The sequence below is a fragment of the Vigna unguiculata genome, chromosome 5, assembly GCF_037176805.1.
Source record: "Vigna unguiculata cultivar grain cowpea cultivar isolate G323 ecotype 2 chromosome 5, ASM3717680v1, whole genome shotgun sequence".
Lineage (NCBI taxonomy): Eukaryota > Viridiplantae > Streptophyta > Magnoliopsida > Fabales > Fabaceae > Vigna > Vigna unguiculata.
Window position 1 is genome coordinate 48,647,563 of NC_140796.1, and position 17,809 is coordinate 48,665,371.

General features: G+C 33.4%; 3 protein-coding genes across 7 annotated transcripts; 1 reads left to right on the top strand and 2 right to left on the bottom strand.

Annotated features, from left to right (window-relative positions):
- Positions 1 to 530: 530 nt before the first annotated feature.
- LOC114182921 (beta-amylase-like) lies at positions 531 to 8,103 on the bottom strand. Of its 5 annotated transcripts, none has more exons than XM_028069721.2 (12): positions 7,989 to 8,100; positions 7,654 to 7,685; positions 7,501 to 7,535; positions 4,929 to 5,759; positions 4,617 to 4,814; positions 3,579 to 3,647; positions 3,085 to 3,483; positions 2,627 to 2,791; positions 2,252 to 2,515; positions 1,964 to 2,173; positions 936 to 1,175; positions 531 to 841 (listed from the first exon to the last, which is right to left on the bottom strand). In XM_028069721.2, exons 5-12 carry the CDS (start codon positions 4,806 to 4,808, stop codon positions 626 to 628), a joined length of 1,755 nt encoding a protein of 584 aa, XP_027925522.1. In that variant the 5' UTR covers positions 4,809 to 4,814; positions 4,929 to 5,759; positions 7,501 to 7,535; positions 7,654 to 7,685; positions 7,989 to 8,100; the 3' UTR covers positions 531 to 625. The 5 variants fall into 5 exon arrangements, with proteins under 5 accessions (XP_027925522.1, XP_027925523.1, XP_085529799.1 ...); XM_028069722.2 differs by having other exon boundaries at positions 4,891 to 5,759; XM_085673673.1 differs by having other exon boundaries at positions 4,617 to 5,759; positions 7,989 to 8,103.
- A 1,050-nt stretch (positions 8,104 to 9,153) lies between these two features.
- LOC114186295 (transcription factor ILR3-like) lies at positions 9,154 to 11,251 on the top strand. The gene is made up of 5 exons (XM_028074350.1): positions 9,154 to 9,441; positions 9,592 to 9,648; positions 10,298 to 10,372; positions 10,451 to 10,613; positions 10,756 to 11,251. Exons 1-5 carry the CDS (start codon positions 9,287 to 9,289, stop codon positions 11,002 to 11,004), a joined length of 699 nt encoding a protein of 232 aa, XP_027930151.1. The 5' UTR covers positions 9,154 to 9,286; the 3' UTR covers positions 11,005 to 11,251.
- A 332-nt stretch (positions 11,252 to 11,583) lies between these two features.
- LOC114186296 (uclacyanin 1-like) lies at positions 11,584 to 12,574 on the bottom strand. Its single transcript, XM_028074351.2, has 2 exons — positions 12,302 to 12,574; positions 11,584 to 12,209 (listed from the first exon to the last, which is right to left on the bottom strand). Exons 1-2 carry the CDS (start codon positions 12,465 to 12,467, stop codon positions 11,752 to 11,754), a joined length of 624 nt encoding a protein of 207 aa, XP_027930152.1. The 5' UTR covers positions 12,468 to 12,574; the 3' UTR covers positions 11,584 to 11,751.
- Between the last annotated feature and the right edge of the window lie 5,235 nt (positions 12,575 to 17,809).

The following is a 17,809-nucleotide window of genomic DNA, read 5'->3' on the forward strand; positions in this document are numbered from 1 at the left end:
TCAAATCAAATTACTCAATAAATTATTAATGCAAATAACCCTATTGCATGCAATCAAATAATCTTTCATAAAAGAACAAAGAAATGGATAAAGTTTAGAAATAATACTGAACTCTTATTTGATTTATTTTTTTTAACCTTACAACAAAGTCTAAGATTTTTTTTATTACCCAACTGTATGAAAATCGTGATTTTTATCTACTAGATCAATAATTGGATTTGGAAATGTTGTGTCAAAATTGTAAAGCTTAATACAAAAAGTAGTTATTACTATTAAAATATTTTACAAGTTATTTATTTAAAGTAGTTATTATTATAAATAAATATGTATGTACTTACAATATAATTTAATTTTAATTGTACGATAAAAAATATTTTTAACCAAAAAATTAATATTTATATTATAAATTTTAATTTTTTATCAACTTTATTGTTTTAATTAAATGACACAGATATTTTAATTTGAAAAGGAAAATAGATGCTGACTTTTTACAATTTTTTGAAGTCAACGCGTAAACGTGAAGGGATAGGTAGACAAAAATGAAGGGATATCTTGCTGCTCCTTCATCCTTCTCATTTTTTTTTTCTATTATTCCTCCATTTCGTCGTTCATTTACATTCCCTTGCTAGTTTACTTTTATTCTGAGTATGCGTAAAACAGTAGCAAGTATGTAATGAAGAAAACCAGTAAGCACACTCAGGGTTACATCCGTCTCCTTTAACCAAGGATACGGCCCCAATGGTTTGGTTGCTTCCAGAAGAAGCTCTAATGGAATCCTTGGCTTTGATCGCTCCATAGGTCCTGTGAAATGATAGTACCTCTCAGGGTCCGGACAGTAATCCTGTAAAGTTTTTACAATAACATAGAGTCTTTTGATTATATACTTCAAATAACTAAGTACTGCCACATGTATTGAATGCAATGGTGCTGCTTACCAGATTTGCATGCATCTTTTTCACGAAGCCTTTGAATATGTCAAAGTTTCTTTGCATCATTAAATTGTCTGATAAACGGAGGTATGTCACGCCATACATTTTTAGTGTGGGATGGCCAGATCTGGCATCACCGTTCGGTCTAGCATGTGAAAGGATTTGGTCGTAAGCTTTACGGTCATATCTTGCGAGTGCATTTTCTCCTGCAACTTCAATGTTCTCCGCCCAGCCGCCACTAAGAACCTGTAGGTATCTCGATATTAAATATAGCCACGAATATTTACTCGATATATATAAATAACTTGTGAAAAGAAATGCATAAGGAATTATTTTAGTTGGCCTGCAATGCTAGGCTCAGTTTCTGGCTGAGGCTACTGATCATTGCACTCAGTGGCTTGAAAGAAATTTTATGTCAGACGTTAGGACTTACACGTTTTTTGTAAACAAAAGTTTGTGTAAAGATGAAAATTTTGCAGTTTCTTAAAAGCTGAATATGAAATTTCAGGAAGTTGGATCGATTATCGCGAAGGATGAGAATGAAAGGAGAATGTTCATCAAGGAAATTCTCTGGCTTCCTATTGGGTCTCGTTAAATTTTCTTGCAATTCCAGAGTTCAACTCCATGTACGATATAGACGTTAGACGTTAAGAATAAGAGCTATACAGGAACAAAGGAATCCTATTTCTTGTGTGTAATGAGAACCTTCAAAATAATTTACCTTCTTGAATAATAATTATTAACATCCATTATTCAAAACCTTGTTAACATCTATGTCAACCTAATATTTGATTAATTAAAACTTAGAACACACATATATATCAAGATTGATAAAAAATATGTTACTATCACTAACAAATAGTAAGCAACTAGTATATTTGATTAATTAAAACTTAGAATATATATATATATATATATATATATATATATATATATATATATATATATATATATATATATATATATATATCAATTAGACATCTCATGATTTGTGGAGAAGGAATACGATCGGGATTGAAGTTGAAATAAATTACCTGCTTGACAAGTTCCTCGGCTCCACTGCGGGCTTTAACTGGTTGCTCATCATTTTTCATCTCAAGGCATGTAAAATTTAAAATAGCATTGTGTCGGGAAAGCATCCTTGCTATGGGTCTGTATCCATCCCTATGATTTAAGTTGTAATATCCTGCAGTAAGTTCTGCAGCATGGCTTTCTGTTTTATACCACCAGTGGATTCCAGAAACCTGTTTCATATGAAAATGTCAAGTAATTCATGCAAAAAACAAACATGCTCATTTACTATATTCATTCAAAGAATTTACTTTTGCTGCCAATTTCACTTTGTAACCAAGGAATACTTTGTTGGCTTCATCCAAGATATCATCACCATGGGTCAACAACTTGTTGGAATACCATGTCAGGAAAAAAACGCCTTTCTCGGTTTGATAAGTTCCACTTGATTTGAAAAATTCTGTAGATTCCGGTATATCGTTCGATTCTCCAGCATTATCTGGCAGCTCCCACTCAGGATGGCCTACCTCTGCTGCAGCCTTTTTGAAATCAGCTTTAAGATATTTGTCATAGCACTGCAAGATTTTATTCAAATAAGTTTAAACAGGATGACTTGTTATTACTGATGTACCTAATGCATTTTAGAAGTACACACAAGTAGCTTCATCAGAAAACTCCAAACTCACCTGAAATTCTCCAATACCAGGAAATACCCACCCCAGAATTTGAGTGTAAGAGGGATATCTGAGTTCTCCTGCAGGGCCAAGTCCTACTTCAATGTCTACCATGAGTTGAGATTTAAGAAACTCTTTCATATTATCTCTGAAGCTCCTCATGTAGTCTCCATACACCTGTATGAAAATGTGAAACAATCAATTTAACATCAAGAAGCAAAAAGTATCAATTGGAAACCAAAAAAATCCACAATTCCTTTTGGCTTTGTTTTGTGTTAGACTTTTTCCAATTCATGATAAGGTACCCAAAATTGAACTTGGGGTAGACCCAAATGGCTAAATGGTCGTGCACGCGATTGATTAGCTATACTGGAATAATGGCAAGACTTGGTAAATATAGATGTTTAAGGAACGTGAAGAGTTCACAAACAACAAGAATATATGAAATAAAAGCATACGAGAAAGTTTACCTCAATGGGACTTCGTCCATGAAACACAGGTTCGTTGTCCACCCCGAGGGATAAACATTCCTTATTCCTGATACCCTTACAGTTGGTGTAAAAGATATCAGGATTTGCTTCTCCAACTTTATGGACCCATTTAGGTAGTGATATGAAAACCGAATCCCCCACATTTCCCCCACATTGGTGGAACGACATTATAACTTGTAGCTTCAATTTGCACTTTTGAACCAATCGAAACAAGGTCCTATAAGCAGACCAATCATATTGCCCAGGCCCCTTTGATTCAACTATGCCCCACCAGACATCAACCATAACGCCATCAACACCTGCTTCGTGTAGCTTCCTGAGTTGTTTCTCCAGTTTCATTCTGTCTTCTAAGACATTTTCATTTGTAACAACTCCTAACTGAAAGCGACAACCATTACATTTTTAAAATGGAACACAACATCCTGCTAAGTGGCACAGGTATGCAGAAAAAGTTATAACGCTTAGTGACTTACTGGGAGCATCACATATACCGGTACATAATTTGCAAGCATTTGATCTTCGGAAATTGAATGAATTTGTTCCTGCATTTTATGAACAGAGTTTATAAGTTACTATAAGGTTTTGATCAAATTGGAGATCTTACACGTTTTTCATCAATTGATATGTTAGCTATATATGGCTGCACTGTAAATTCAATAATATTATCAAACATATTTTTAACAAAAGTCTTAAAATGTTACTGTGTTCTAAATTTAAATTTAACAATATTTTCTGCCATTATAGACTAATTTTGTCAAATTTTAATATAATATTCACTATCATATATTTTCAAAATTTAAAAATAATTGAAAAATATATTAAAATTATTTATCTGCATTACAAAATATGTAGATTACAAAGTTACAAATACGGGTCACCATACCAATATTGATCAATATAAGACACAATTTTCATCAAGATGCACAAGAAAGTAACTTATTTTTTGGCGGGGAATATTTGGACAAAAAAAATAACAAAGTCTGATTATTTAATATCATTTTAAACTTTTGGTTATGTTCAGTAAAACATATAATACAACAGTAAATTATTGACTGCGCTAAGTGAATGAATCAACTTCTTTCTTATCCCATTTTTTTTTTTTTTTATTATTATTATAATAACGTTCTCGACATATTCTCGCCGTTGATTGAGAACTTGTAAGGTTCCTGATAGCAAGGGACTCGTGGCAAACATCTGAGAGCGGGGACCACTGAAATAATTATCACAAACTTACGATACAACATACAAAGCAAGAAGGTCATTATTGTCAATCCAATTAATTCGTATTATATGAAAATTTGTTTGGTCACAAGAAAATGCAAAAAGATAAATGAAATTATCGTAATATTGAACAATGTATAGACGCAAAAATGAAAATCAATCAAGAAAAAGAAGAAAGAAAGAACACGTGCAAGGTTGATGAACCGTTAAAATTAAAATGTTTAAACTCGCAATGGAACTTACAAAAGTATGGTTACTCGATAGTGATGAGAAATGGAAGAAGCGGTTACCTTGGATTTAGCAGGTGAAGCTTTCAACGGCAGCCCAAGACGTGATTGTTTCTTGACGTGCCCACCATCCAATTTGAATCCATAGCTGGCACTTTGCTTCCTTGCTCTCTCCACACGTATAGCTTCACCAGACATTCTTTCGTGCTGGAAATTATACCTTTCTTGAAACTGAAACGTCATTCTTGTTCCCATGTTGCGCTGTGTTGCACACACCAAGTCTTCCATTAGCACCTCTTCACACTGAGTGCATGAACCATGCAATAAGAGAATCTACCTATCTAAGGGAAAAGCAGAGAAGAAGGATGAACGAACTTTAATGTTGATTTCGATTTGAATCTTCTTATATGTCTATTTAAAGGCGCTAATTAAGGGATGCAGCTTATATGATGAGGAACGTGGTGGATGTTGCTTCTTAATTCTTGGACCGATGATGAAGGATAGAGAGCGCTTCTGGACCGTCAGTGTCAATTTTTTCATCGTCGTTCATCTGCTTCTTAATTGGGCTTCATAATATATCATCTTCTACTTCTTGTTGTAATTGGGCCTCACTCGAAGACCCATCAATTACTAATTTCTGATATTACAACTATCAATCTATATCGTCTTTCTTTACATATTAATCTAATACGTAAAATCCATTTGTGTGCTGTGTGAATAAACAAAGACATGAAAAAAAAAGTAATGGTTAGCAGCAGGTAATGTAAAACTAATTTATACCATTAAAACATAGTATATTTTCTAAAATTAAAATAATTGAAAAAAATTACTAATCTTCACTCTGCAAATCCTCGTTCATCTCCATAGTCGCATGCTCGCTGTTTTGTGTCTGGTTTTGGGAATGGAACTCCTACGCCGTCGTCACCACAATGTTCTGATGGGTCTTGCATTCATTCCTTCACGAACCACATTCCCAAACCCCAATTTCAATTCACCAACCCAACCTTCCCCCATTCAATACCCCTCTACGCCACCAACCACTCCTGTTTCAAACCAACCCCTTCTCCCCCTTTCGATAACAACCCATATTCGCCACCACCACCTCCGCCGGAGGAAACTGCCCCTCCAAATCCTCCAAGAGTGGCGGCGCCACATGTTAATACACCTACACCAGGATCCTGTGCATGCTAATGTGTAGCTATCTATCTGCATTTTGCAATAGGGCGATTGATGATGGTAATTGGTTTCATCAATGATGATGACACTTTTTTTAACCACAGATAAAACAATAATGTTTTAAGTTATTTAATGGACTTTTGGGCTAGTTGATCAGGTTGCTCAGCCAGGTGTAGGTCACGTAGGCTAGAGTTAAAAAACTAGATTGGACTCGAATAGGTCCAAGTTTGGTTGGATTCAAAATCTATTATTTATGTAAGATCAATTAATCAATTGGTCAATTTTATGTTAATTAAAACAAAAAGAATATATAAAATTAATTTGTATAAAAATTGAGTCGTTTTTCTCATAATTATTGAATTGTGTCAAAAGTTCTTAACTCCTATAGGACTTGGACATAATTCTAATTAGAAACGAAGCTTTTTACTGTTTTAAGTTATTGTTTCTGTTTGAAAACACATTTCCAGCATATTGTGTAGAGCTGTTACTTACATGTGCTGTCATGTATTTGGTAGTAAAAGTGCAATTTGTCCTTGATACGCTTTTGAACTTTGATTGATACTTTACGTTATAATTTTGTTTTGTTTATTTTTAAATTAAACGTAACTTACCTTCTTTCAATCCGTCATACTTGTTACTTGTACATTATGTGCTTTAAAAAGTGTAAATTTCCATTTAAATTACGTCAAATAATAATCCAAACATACACTTATACAGTACTAGATTAGTTGAAGAATGTTCAACTTTCCTCAAGTTAGGATAAAGTTTTGTTGAGTGTAATTTTGTGTAATTTTAGAGTTGTCTTAAGGTTTATAGTTAAAAATAATAAGAGGTTTTCATTCTAGTTTTAATTAAATTAAAATCCTAGTAATTGTAAAAATTCTCGACAAGTTGTGTCAAAATTCATCCCTTTAAAATTCTAAGGGACTTTGATTTTTGTCGAATTATGAGTTATGTTAAAGTTTAATATGATAGGAGGTCTTAGCATAACAATAGGTTGAGATAAAACCTGACAAAAAGTCTTAATATAAATAACAAATAGTATCAACATCATACATTTCCTAATTGACACAAAATTTTAACATAATTATTGAGTTTTGCTTAATGTCAACTTCAACCGATCAAACTAACTAAATTCTTAAAGCATTTATTTCATACTCACCTAGTTATTTGGAAATATATTTTAACCTATCATCTTTCATTGTGAATTGAGTATTCATTAGGATACATTATGTTCTCATGTGTTCTTTTAAGCATTATTCATATTTTCTAATGTATTTTACTTATATAAATATACCATGCAATTTCAACCACCACAATGCTCAAAATTATAAATTATGTACCTCTAATTTTTTTTCCAATGGAGACATTAATAATAAAGCATTCAGTAATATTGGTTGACCTCTCTGGGTTCTTATTTACTGTCTTTTGATTTATTTACCAATTTTTTTTACAGAATTTAAGAGTTAAAAAATGAATTAATAGTAAAGTGTTTTTTCTGATGCCTTTTAAATTTCCCTGATTGTATTGTATTACCCCTCTCTTATCTTCAACAGGTTATTTACATTATTATTCATAAATGCTGCAAAACAAAGACTTAACAAAAACCAACTTAAGTAACAAACATAAACATAAGGGTCCTCTTCAAAACCCAATTCCCAACCACACCAGTAACAAAGCAAAATCTCCTAAACAAAGAAACAAAAATCAACATCTCACACCATGTCCAAGCTAAAGACAACCAAAAAATAAATAAGTCCAACAGACATACCTGTACATCTTTCACTTGCATTTGCCGAATAAACTCTGTAAACATGTCTCGGGAAAAAAAGAAGCAAAATCAAACTCAAACAATGTACCTATAAACAAAATATTGTTACAGAGTATTTTGAAAAATGAGAAATGAGTTGGTTCATATATATACCTCAACGTTGACCCGTGTTTAAACCACCTGAACTAGTTTCCATAGAAGAATTAAAAATGAAATCAGAAACTAAAAAAAAAAACCCTCAACACAGAAAAATTTGAAATCGGTAAAAAATTTGGAGGTGTAATAATATTGTGCTATGGATGTAGTATCAGATCAACCCTATTTTGTTCCTTCTTTACTTCGGTTTAAACTATATCCCAGCCTTACAGACGGAAGACACTGATCTTACCTTAACACAAATTCAAGCACATTCCCAATTTTTTGCAATACAAATTTCATTAACAAATGTAAACACGAATTCAAAAACGAAAACAGAAACGAAGGCTTACATGTTGTAGAAGACGAAAAAACGCACCCGTGCCGCTCGATGATCATAACGACTCACACAGATTGCTCAATGGAAGTAATGAAATGGAAACCGAAACAAAAGAGAAGGAACAAAGGAGACGAAGTCGAGAGGAAGAGGAAGAGAATTTGAATGGAAAAATGAAAATATTTTTTACCCTAAAAACGACTCCCTCTTTTTTTCATCCCAGTAACTCTACATTTTTACATGTGATATGTCACCCTCTCGGCTATTACATAATATTATTTAATTTAGCAATAATCTAATCAATCTACTATTAATTAAAGTAGGAGTGTAATAGATTTTTTTTTATTAATCTCTGATTTAAGTTGTTAATCTCCAAAATGATATTTTTATGCACATAACGTCACGGCAATGAGCAGCATGTTTCAAGCCATTGGGAAAGGGCTAGTTGTATTTTATAATGCATCCAAAGAGTTTAGATGACCACAACAATGAAAAACACTTCACATTATATTAACACCAATGAGCTAATCACTATTATGATATTATCATTGCTATTAATAGGATTAATACGTAAATTTTAATATGGTGATTTCTAGAAACATCACCACACCTTTTCTATCCTAATGCTCATTAAATAGTCCACCGTCCCCAAAAATGATGGCTCTTACGATAAGATCGAGCTATTTTAAAATAATCAAAGATGGTAAATTAAGAGATTTTACTTATTAATATAAATACTACCAATCATATTATGTATTTATACGTAAGTACTTATCTTGAACAAACTTTTGTATACGTTGATCTGAGGATCGAGTAGAATAACCAGCCTTAACAATTTCTCTGTCTCGTACCAAAAGAGAACTACTATGCAGAATGTCTTTACGTTACCAACAAAAAGTTACAAAAGTGGAAGTTGTTTTATGAAAAATAGTAACGTGGTTGAATGGTCAACTCGGCTTAATTTGCATGTGAAACGGCCCAACACAAAGGCATCGACAAAGGAAGAGATGGCGTTTACTTGGTTCCTCTGCACTGTAACAACGTAAGGCAGTGTAATGCAATTGGCAATGGTGCACTGTTCTAGCATGACGCACAATCTGCTGCTTCCGTCACAGCCCTCATCACCACGATGACTTTCTCTTTACACTTACAACGGAAGATAAGGAACAAACAAGTAAAATAAACAAAAGCCAAAGGAACAAATGAATAATGTTGTGTTACATAGTATTATAATATTCTCACGCTATTCACTGCTCTCCTAGCCTCAGTTCATACACAGTACACTCTTCTTCTCTCTTCTTGTTTACTTCCAACATGGACATGAATTCCTCAAGTGGTGCCTCCGGTTGGCTTTATGATTATGGTTTTGATATCCCTGTTGCTGGTGCTGACTTCATGGTTGCAGCAGACTCTGGAGGTTTTAGTTGGGGGCCTCAAAATCACACCTTGAAGGGTCCTTCACATACGAGGTTGGTTTGGTTTGTAGCTTTCTGTTCTTCTTTTACCTTCTGTTTGCACCACTGAGTGTTGTTGAGCATGGGAATTGTAGTGAATATTGTTTGAATTAACCTTTATTTACAAGCTGGAACTGCCTTATGATGATTGTTGTATAATTGCAGCTTGGAAATGGAATACTCACTGGATTCAACTGTTCTGGAAAATAGTCCTTCAAAGCGGTAATATCTCTTCTGGCTCTGTAAGGAATATATGAAGTAAAAGTTGTACCTTCACAACTGTTTCTATGATTTAGAATCTTGGCATGGAGCAGGGATGTTCGAGTTATCATAACCAGGACAATTTCAAATTTTGTACAGTTTGAAGCCTCCCATGACATGTTCTATGCCTTAAGGGATTCTACAGCAATAGGACACCCAGTTGGCTAGAACTTTACATAAGGATTTTCTCCATGCTGTAAATATAGAAGAGGAAATTAATTCTATGTACTACAGTCAAAGTGGGTTTGAGTGAAAAGAATCTTATCGTGCTCTGAATTTAGTTGAATAATTCTTTCAATTGGGTCTAACCAATTATTATTAGTCACAGTGAAGAATATGGGCCTCAAGAATGTTTCTCGTGTGTTAATTGATGTTCATGTATTTGGAGATTAGGAATTACTACTATGTTTCTTTGTTAGTTAACAGTGACTATGTTAAACTTTAGTCAACTAATACAGGGTTAAGTATACGGATCTGCTATGCTTGATGACAAAGTTCAATTAGTGACTTGAAATTTCTGATGAATTTGCCCGTGTCCTTTTCTTTTACCTCTGTCATCTTTCTCTTTGATTCATTATTTTCCCTAAATCCTTTGGAACTGCTACTGCAGGTTAAGGACTGAGTCATGTGCATCTGGCGCCAAGGCGTGTCGCGAAAAAATGCGAAGGGATAAACTGAATGATAGGCATGCTATTACCTTGCGTCTTATGTGATTGAGTTTAGTGTTCAAAATCTCATGTCTTCAATTTGGCATGATTTTAAGGTTTCTGGAATTGAGTTCCATCTTGGAGCCTGGTAGGCCGCCCAAAACAGACAAAGTTGCAATATTAAGTGATGCTGCTCGAGTGGTAGTCCAATTGAGAAATGAAACCGAGAGGCTTAAGGAAATGAATGATGAACTACAGGGAAAAGTTAAAGAATTGAAGGTGATTTTCTGTTTCTAGAGATTATTTTACTTTGATGAATTAACTTGGTAGAGTTTAGTTCTGTCTGGAATTCGATCGGTAAGCTCTCTGTATCGAAACAAGTTCTGATTGTGCGTAGTTCTTAACTTTTGTTTCCTTGCAGGCTGAGAAGAATGAGCTTCGTGATGAGAAGAATATGCTGAAGGATGAGAAAGAAAAGTTGGAGCAACAGGTAAAACTGACAAATATACATAACAGTTTCGTCCCTCAAGCCCAAGCTGCTAAAGGACAAGTTGGTAGCCACAAGCTGATACCTTTCATTGGCTATCCTGGAATTGCTATGTGGCAGTTTATGCCTCCTGCTGCAGTTGATACATCAAAGGATCATCTGCTTCGACCTCCAGTTGCATAAAGTGGTTAGCAATAGCATCCACTTTGTTGTGTGTGCTCTTTGCTTGCGTTATTTTTGTATAAGTCATCCATCCTACCTGTTGTGTGTTTTCTAAAAGTCATTGGAGAAGTGTGCTCGGAAACTGATTAATAAGATAAATTTGTGCTATTGTTGCTTGAACTATTTTAAGAAAGTGGACCATGTCATGGCTATAATGTGTGTTGCATGATTAAAAATAAAAGTGTGTTTTAGTGATTCTTTGCTGGAATGTTTCCTTTTTTTTCTTGGTCCAGGTTCTAGAACCAAAATGATCACCTATATAATACTTCTTTCATTTTCAAGAGCAGAAAGTGCCTATTGTTTCAAGGTACTGAATGAATATCATGTCCATTTGGGAAGTTGTATCATCTCATCGTTATATAGGAAATTTATTTTCTGCGGTTTATAAATATAGGGGAAGATCCCATCTATTTGTCTGTTCTGTCTTTTTCACATCACCTGTGAGAAAGTAGTTTAGTTTCCTTTCATTTTTAAGCAAAGTTCTGAGAACTTGAAGATGTAAGAGCAAGCTTATCCTCGGTAGGATGATCCGAAAATCAGTTTCAGTAATGGGGTCTAAAATCAAATATCATTGACTAATAACACACGCTCATAAAAATTATATCTGAATTTGTAAGCAATAACCACACCAAACTGACAAAGAGAACACCATAACAATTTTCATACAATGAACTCAGAAGTAACGATTAACTAAAATTTTCACCGTCCTTAGAAGGCCATAAACATCATTAGGAAGCTTGAAACTATAAAGGAGGCTTGTAGATTTCCTTCCCTGGTAGATGAAGCTGACACGTCTTGTGAATGTTGTGCTAGAGGTGAAACAGAAGCAGGAAATTCATTAGAAGGAATGACTGGAGAAGATATAGGACTTTCTATATCAGTTTGGAACGATGGACTTGGTGCTGCGGGAATTTCTTCAGGTGATTCTGCAGGCGAAGTAGTAGAATCTTCAGGAGATGCTGCAGTGGCAAGAGTGTTTACTTCAACCTTCATTCCTTGGCTGCAATGTCCCATTGTTCCACAGATGAAGTATCTTTTCCCTGGTGAGGTGAGAGGGATGGTTGTGGCGCCATCGTTGTAAGACTGAATAGGGTTGGATGGCTGGCAAGAATCATAGTCTGCCTTTGTAACTTCAACCACATCATGGTTTGGCAGGTACTTGAAAACTGCATTCATCAATGTCAATGTCAATGTCATCAACTTAGAAACAATACATGAAGATGATGTGCTTCACTGATGCATGCTTAGAGTGACTTACCTAGACTGTCTCCCACTGAAAGTATCTGAGATGATGCCCATGATTGAAGGTTTGAGTTTGTGTCCCACCCACCATTTGGTCCTCCAACAATGTAATTTGTAGCCAAGGCCAATTTGATGAGTATGGTCAAAAAAGATACCCTGAAGATGATTGCTGGAACACCCATATTTTCTAATGGCTAAGTGAGGTATGTGGAGTGATGGAGAAGATTCACAAGAGATGAGAAGTGATAAAAGTTGTTTGGTTGTGTCTGACATTTTGACCTTGAGTTTAGAAGTGTATATATAGAGACATAATGGAATTTGGAGAAGAATCTTTGTGGTTCATGCAAATGCTGGAGTTGGTACAGTCATGCAGATGAGAGGGATTATATAAGTTGGTAAAGTCCTGACTCTTCCATATGATTCCTAACTTCTTATTTGTTAAATTTAAGGTGGTTGATGCTTGGAGGATTCACAGGTGTAGAATTTTCAGATGATAGTTGTTGGATTCACAACAACTCAACTTCAGCCTTTTTTTTCACATCTATGATTTGAAAACTAATTTATCAATTCCATCATAAAAATTATGTGACTTAGTTCACTTGCACGCACATCATTCTACCGAAAAGTTTCACAAAATTCTTTTTCTCTACTCCATCCAATCAAAATCTGGCATCACAATTTTTTTCCCCTTAATTTGTAGAATAAATGTCAGAGAAGTACAGGGGAATCATTTTGAGGCTGGGCCAATTATTCCCTTGAGGTGCACCTAATCCATGCATCCAACCAACCCATTGTGGCAGAATATTAAACTAGTGTCTAATTGTTGGCAAGTAGGGATCTAATAAGGAACATAATAAAAAAGCAGAGGAAACTGGTTTTTACTAATATTGATAGCTTTACATCTCCTCTATTTACGGTGAAATTCCTAGCTAACTGTTTCGAATAGGTATCAATATGATACATTTCTCTAGGTAGAAATCCACTCTGCATCATACAACTTTATTCAACTTTATAATCATAATATCTATAAAATAGATTTTTATCTATTTATATATTATAAATTAATTTTATCTTTAGTTAATGAAAGATTTTTAATCTAATTTTCATTTTGGTTAGGATTGATTCTAACACAACATCAAACTTCATTGTGATGGATTGTAACTCATAATTATATATCATATTAAGAGGGAAATTTTAAGTTTAATCCATCTGAATATATAAAGTAAGATTTGCATGTTTTATCTCTGATTCTAATGTACAGTGTTTTTGTTTTTTTGGATTTACAAATCCCTGCGGCATATAACATTAGAGTTTGAGAAGCATTCTAAGACAAACCACTTAGCAACTCATGGACTTTAGCAACTCATTGGATTACAGTTAAAGAAATTGAGTTTCTTTCAAAAAAAATCTGGTTGAACGGAAAAACATCTTCAAGTTACTTTAAAATTAAGCAATTTTTGTACCAAATGAAACATTAAAAAAATTGTCAAACATTTGACATCATTTTCAATTCAGAATGAAAGTGGGTTGGGCTCCCAAACGGGAAAACAAACACACCCGTCTTAGATGTTAACCTCATAATACTTGTTCCACTAATCAGTTTCAGCAAAGAAGTATTCATTAGATAGGTTGTGTTAAATGTTCAAAAAGAAAGTTTTATTATTTACATTAGTCTTGTAACATCCCAATTTTAGCAGCTTAAAACTAATAAAAATAGGGAGTTTCATCATAGTTTCAAAACAGATAATCCAGTGTACCCAATATATTAATACAGTCTTACAAAAGGTATGACTATAAAAATATATCACTTATACACTTAAACTAAACTAATAAACTATGTACTACCGACCACTGCTAAAGCTCCCACTGGAAACCTCCTCTTCAACACTAACACGATGGCTCTTCATCCTCCAAAAGTGTTTTTGACACTGCAATCACATCTGCTCCCACCGAATAGGTGATTATCGCAAAAGGAAAACATACAACACGAGATAGACACACAGAAGGGTAAGCTAATCTGATTAAAGGAATCATACAGTTCAATTATAAACATAAATCATGCAATCTTTCTCATTTTCACCAGAATCACATAGATCACCCCAAACACAATGTAGATATATTACTATAGACTCGATATCCGGATTATGTAAGCAACATTGAATCTCTGGGTGGCTTGCACCTGTGAAGGTTCCCAAACTCTGCAGAGTTTGGACACAAGGGCAACCACTCCTAAGGTAAGTCTCCTTCGCGTCTATGACTGAATCGGGTCCACAGACTAGGACCTCCTGCTACTCCTCACGACATAATCCATTACACTCTACATGAGCCTTAATGGTTATTGGAGCGTCAGGATACCAACCCATACAGAGTCCTCATGTCCTTACACACACTAACATACTCTTTTGAATTTCCCTTGAAATTCTAATTCAACCACTTCTTATCATATTCCAACTTCAAGCAATTTCACCACACATATTACCAGTCATAACAATTCATGCATATCATAACTAAGTTCACATTTAAACATAACTTCATCCATTAGAAACAGAGAAATAACACTCAGCGGCAGAGGTTTTCGCCCAAGCTAGAGGGTCTCGCCTAGGCGAAAAGGGCTCTCTCGCTTAGGCGAGTCATTCTCGTCAGAGCGAGGCTCGAAACAGAGAGCAGCCCAAACTCTGGGCGAATTCTCGCTCAGGCTAAGCTGTCTCGCTTAGACGATAGTGACTCTCGCTCAAGCGAGACTGGCTCGCCTAGGCGAGATCTCGCGCAGAGACAAGGGATGAGTTTCTGGTGTTTTCGCTCAGGCGAGAGCTGCTCGCTTAGGCGAAAATACCAGATTCCCAATCTGTTCTCACATGCAACAGTAAAGAAATCTAGCACAATTCAAGCATACACTCAATTACACATTTCAAGCACTCATACAACAATCAATCATGCAATTCAAAGTCATTAGAATGATTTCTATACGAAATTCAAGTAAAACAGTTAGCTTCCCTTACCTGTTATCCTGTTTAGACAACTTTATAAACGTCAACGCCTTAAAAACGTCAACACCTCTAACTCCACAGGATGCTCTATCTACACATAGAAACATCACAAGAACGATCAGGACATACCGTTATGATCACTGATCAGCAAAGACTCATACTGATGATTAAAACGTCGCATGCAAGCGGAAGAGGGCTTGCATGCAACAAAAAACAGAAAAAGACTAAAAAAGAGAGCGGAAACTCAACTTACGCGAACGGAGAAACTGATCGGTCCAATTTGAAGAGCTCGCCGAGAGACAAAACATCTAGAGAGAAGTCAGAGAACTCTAGAAGAGTGGTTTCTAGAGAGATGGTGTGTTTTAAAATAATGAAACTCGTTTATAACAATTCTATTTATACTAAAACCTTTTAATATTAAAATAATTGAGTCTCACTATTTTTAAACCACTATCACTTTTAAAACGTCATTTTCTAGGGTCTTACAAGTCTTATTTGATTCGAATTATTTTTTATAACCAAAATTATAATCTATATCAAATAAAATATAATAAAATTTGTAATATCTCTTCTACTTCTTATTATTATTATAATTATTATTATTATACTAATAAAAGATAATGGGAGTAATGTTGCTAATGACGCTGAAGCCAGCAACACTGTTTAACACAAAATGTCTTTCTTGCATCACTTATTTTATATCATTGTTGGCTAATACATTATCATTTTTTCTTCAAGTGTAACCTTATAAATATCTTGGTTGTATAACTTTCTTATTTTATATATAACATTTTTTAGTACTTATCACCATGTCAAGACCTTCTTCTAAAAAAATGTAATTATTGACGTAAAAAGTTAATTGAAAAAATTCATTATATTTAAGAAAATTGGCCTTTCTAAATCAGAGAGGTATGGATGGAAAAAGATTATTACTTTATATTAGCATTAATATATATAATTAAAGGAATCATGATTGAATTCCTCATGATTTGGTTTAATCAAAATTCAATTCTCACAGCTTAGTATTTGAAAATTGGAATCGTCAATAGAGCAATAAAGTTGTTTCGCAACTAAATTATTCATCGCTTGCAGACTGATTTATGCATATCTAAAAACATATTCAAGGGACATTTCAGAAAGGCGTTTTGTGGCTTAAAAAGGGAAACAAAACTCTGTTTTGCTTTTAATAAATAGGCTTAAATATATTAGTGGTCATATTTTCATAAATTTTATTTATTTTGATTCTCATTTTTTTTTTTTGAAAAGTTTAAAAGGTCTTAACTTTTGTAATTGTGGTTAATTTGTTTTTTTTTTCTATAATTAGGTTTGGTATAAAAATAATGAAATAAATATTTAATATAAATGTGAATTTTAATAAAAAAATTTGTATAAAATTTACACAAAAATTAAATTTGATCAATTTCGAGAGGGACAAAATTAGGATTCGATAAAATAAAATAACAAAAATTGAGACTAAATAAAAAAAATAAAAAAAATTATAACTAAATTGAATATAAGACACGATATGTGATAATAATACTAACTTGACATGTGGTAGTAACACTGACTTGACATATGGTAGTAACACTGACTTGACATGTAACACTGTATCACAATGATGACTTGACACATGAACAATTTTTTAAATTAAAAAAATTAAAAAAATTAAAAAATAAAAATAAAATTACAAAGTGACACGTGACAGACATCTTCTGTTAACAATTTAAACGACATCTAAAAAAGGAACCAAATTAACCACAATTTACAAATATTAAGATATTTTTAAATCTTTCAAAAAATGAGAACTAAAGTGAACAAAATTTACCAAAATTAGAGCTAATGATGTATTTAAGCCTAACAAATAGATCATAAAGGAAAAGAAAAATTATATAAAATACATGTTGAAAGAAAATTTTATTAAGTTTAAGAAATAAGTGAAACCCATGGAAAACTTAGCATATTTAAATGCTTTAATAGAGATGAATTAAAACCAAGAATTGTAACATGAATTCAAGACAACATAAAACACATGATTACGATGCAAATTAAGTTAAGATGTCCTTTACTTACCCTTAAACATTATATACACACATTTTTCATTTTATATTATCTAAAAAGGTTAAAGAGTTGAAAGAAGAAAGAAAAAATGAAACCTAATTAGAACACTTCTTTTGTAGAAAAACATATAGTCTAAACTCGTGCAATGGTACCACTTTCTACATAAAGATAAATTTTCCAATTTGTAGTGGAAGTGTACTGACAAATGCTATGGTATCACTAGAAAAGTAATATAGCACTCACAAAATGAGAGAAATGGTTATTAAGAACGTATTACATAAAATTTAAAACACTATTACTTTATTGACTTAATTAAAAAGATTGATAAAATATTTTTTGAATGAGTTGATAAATATAAAGTAATTATACGTAAGTTTTAATTTATATTATTATAAAAAAGCAAAGTTAGATTTATCATTTTAGTTTTTAAATTAATCTCACATATCAGGTCGTGCTTTTAATCATATTTTATTTATTTT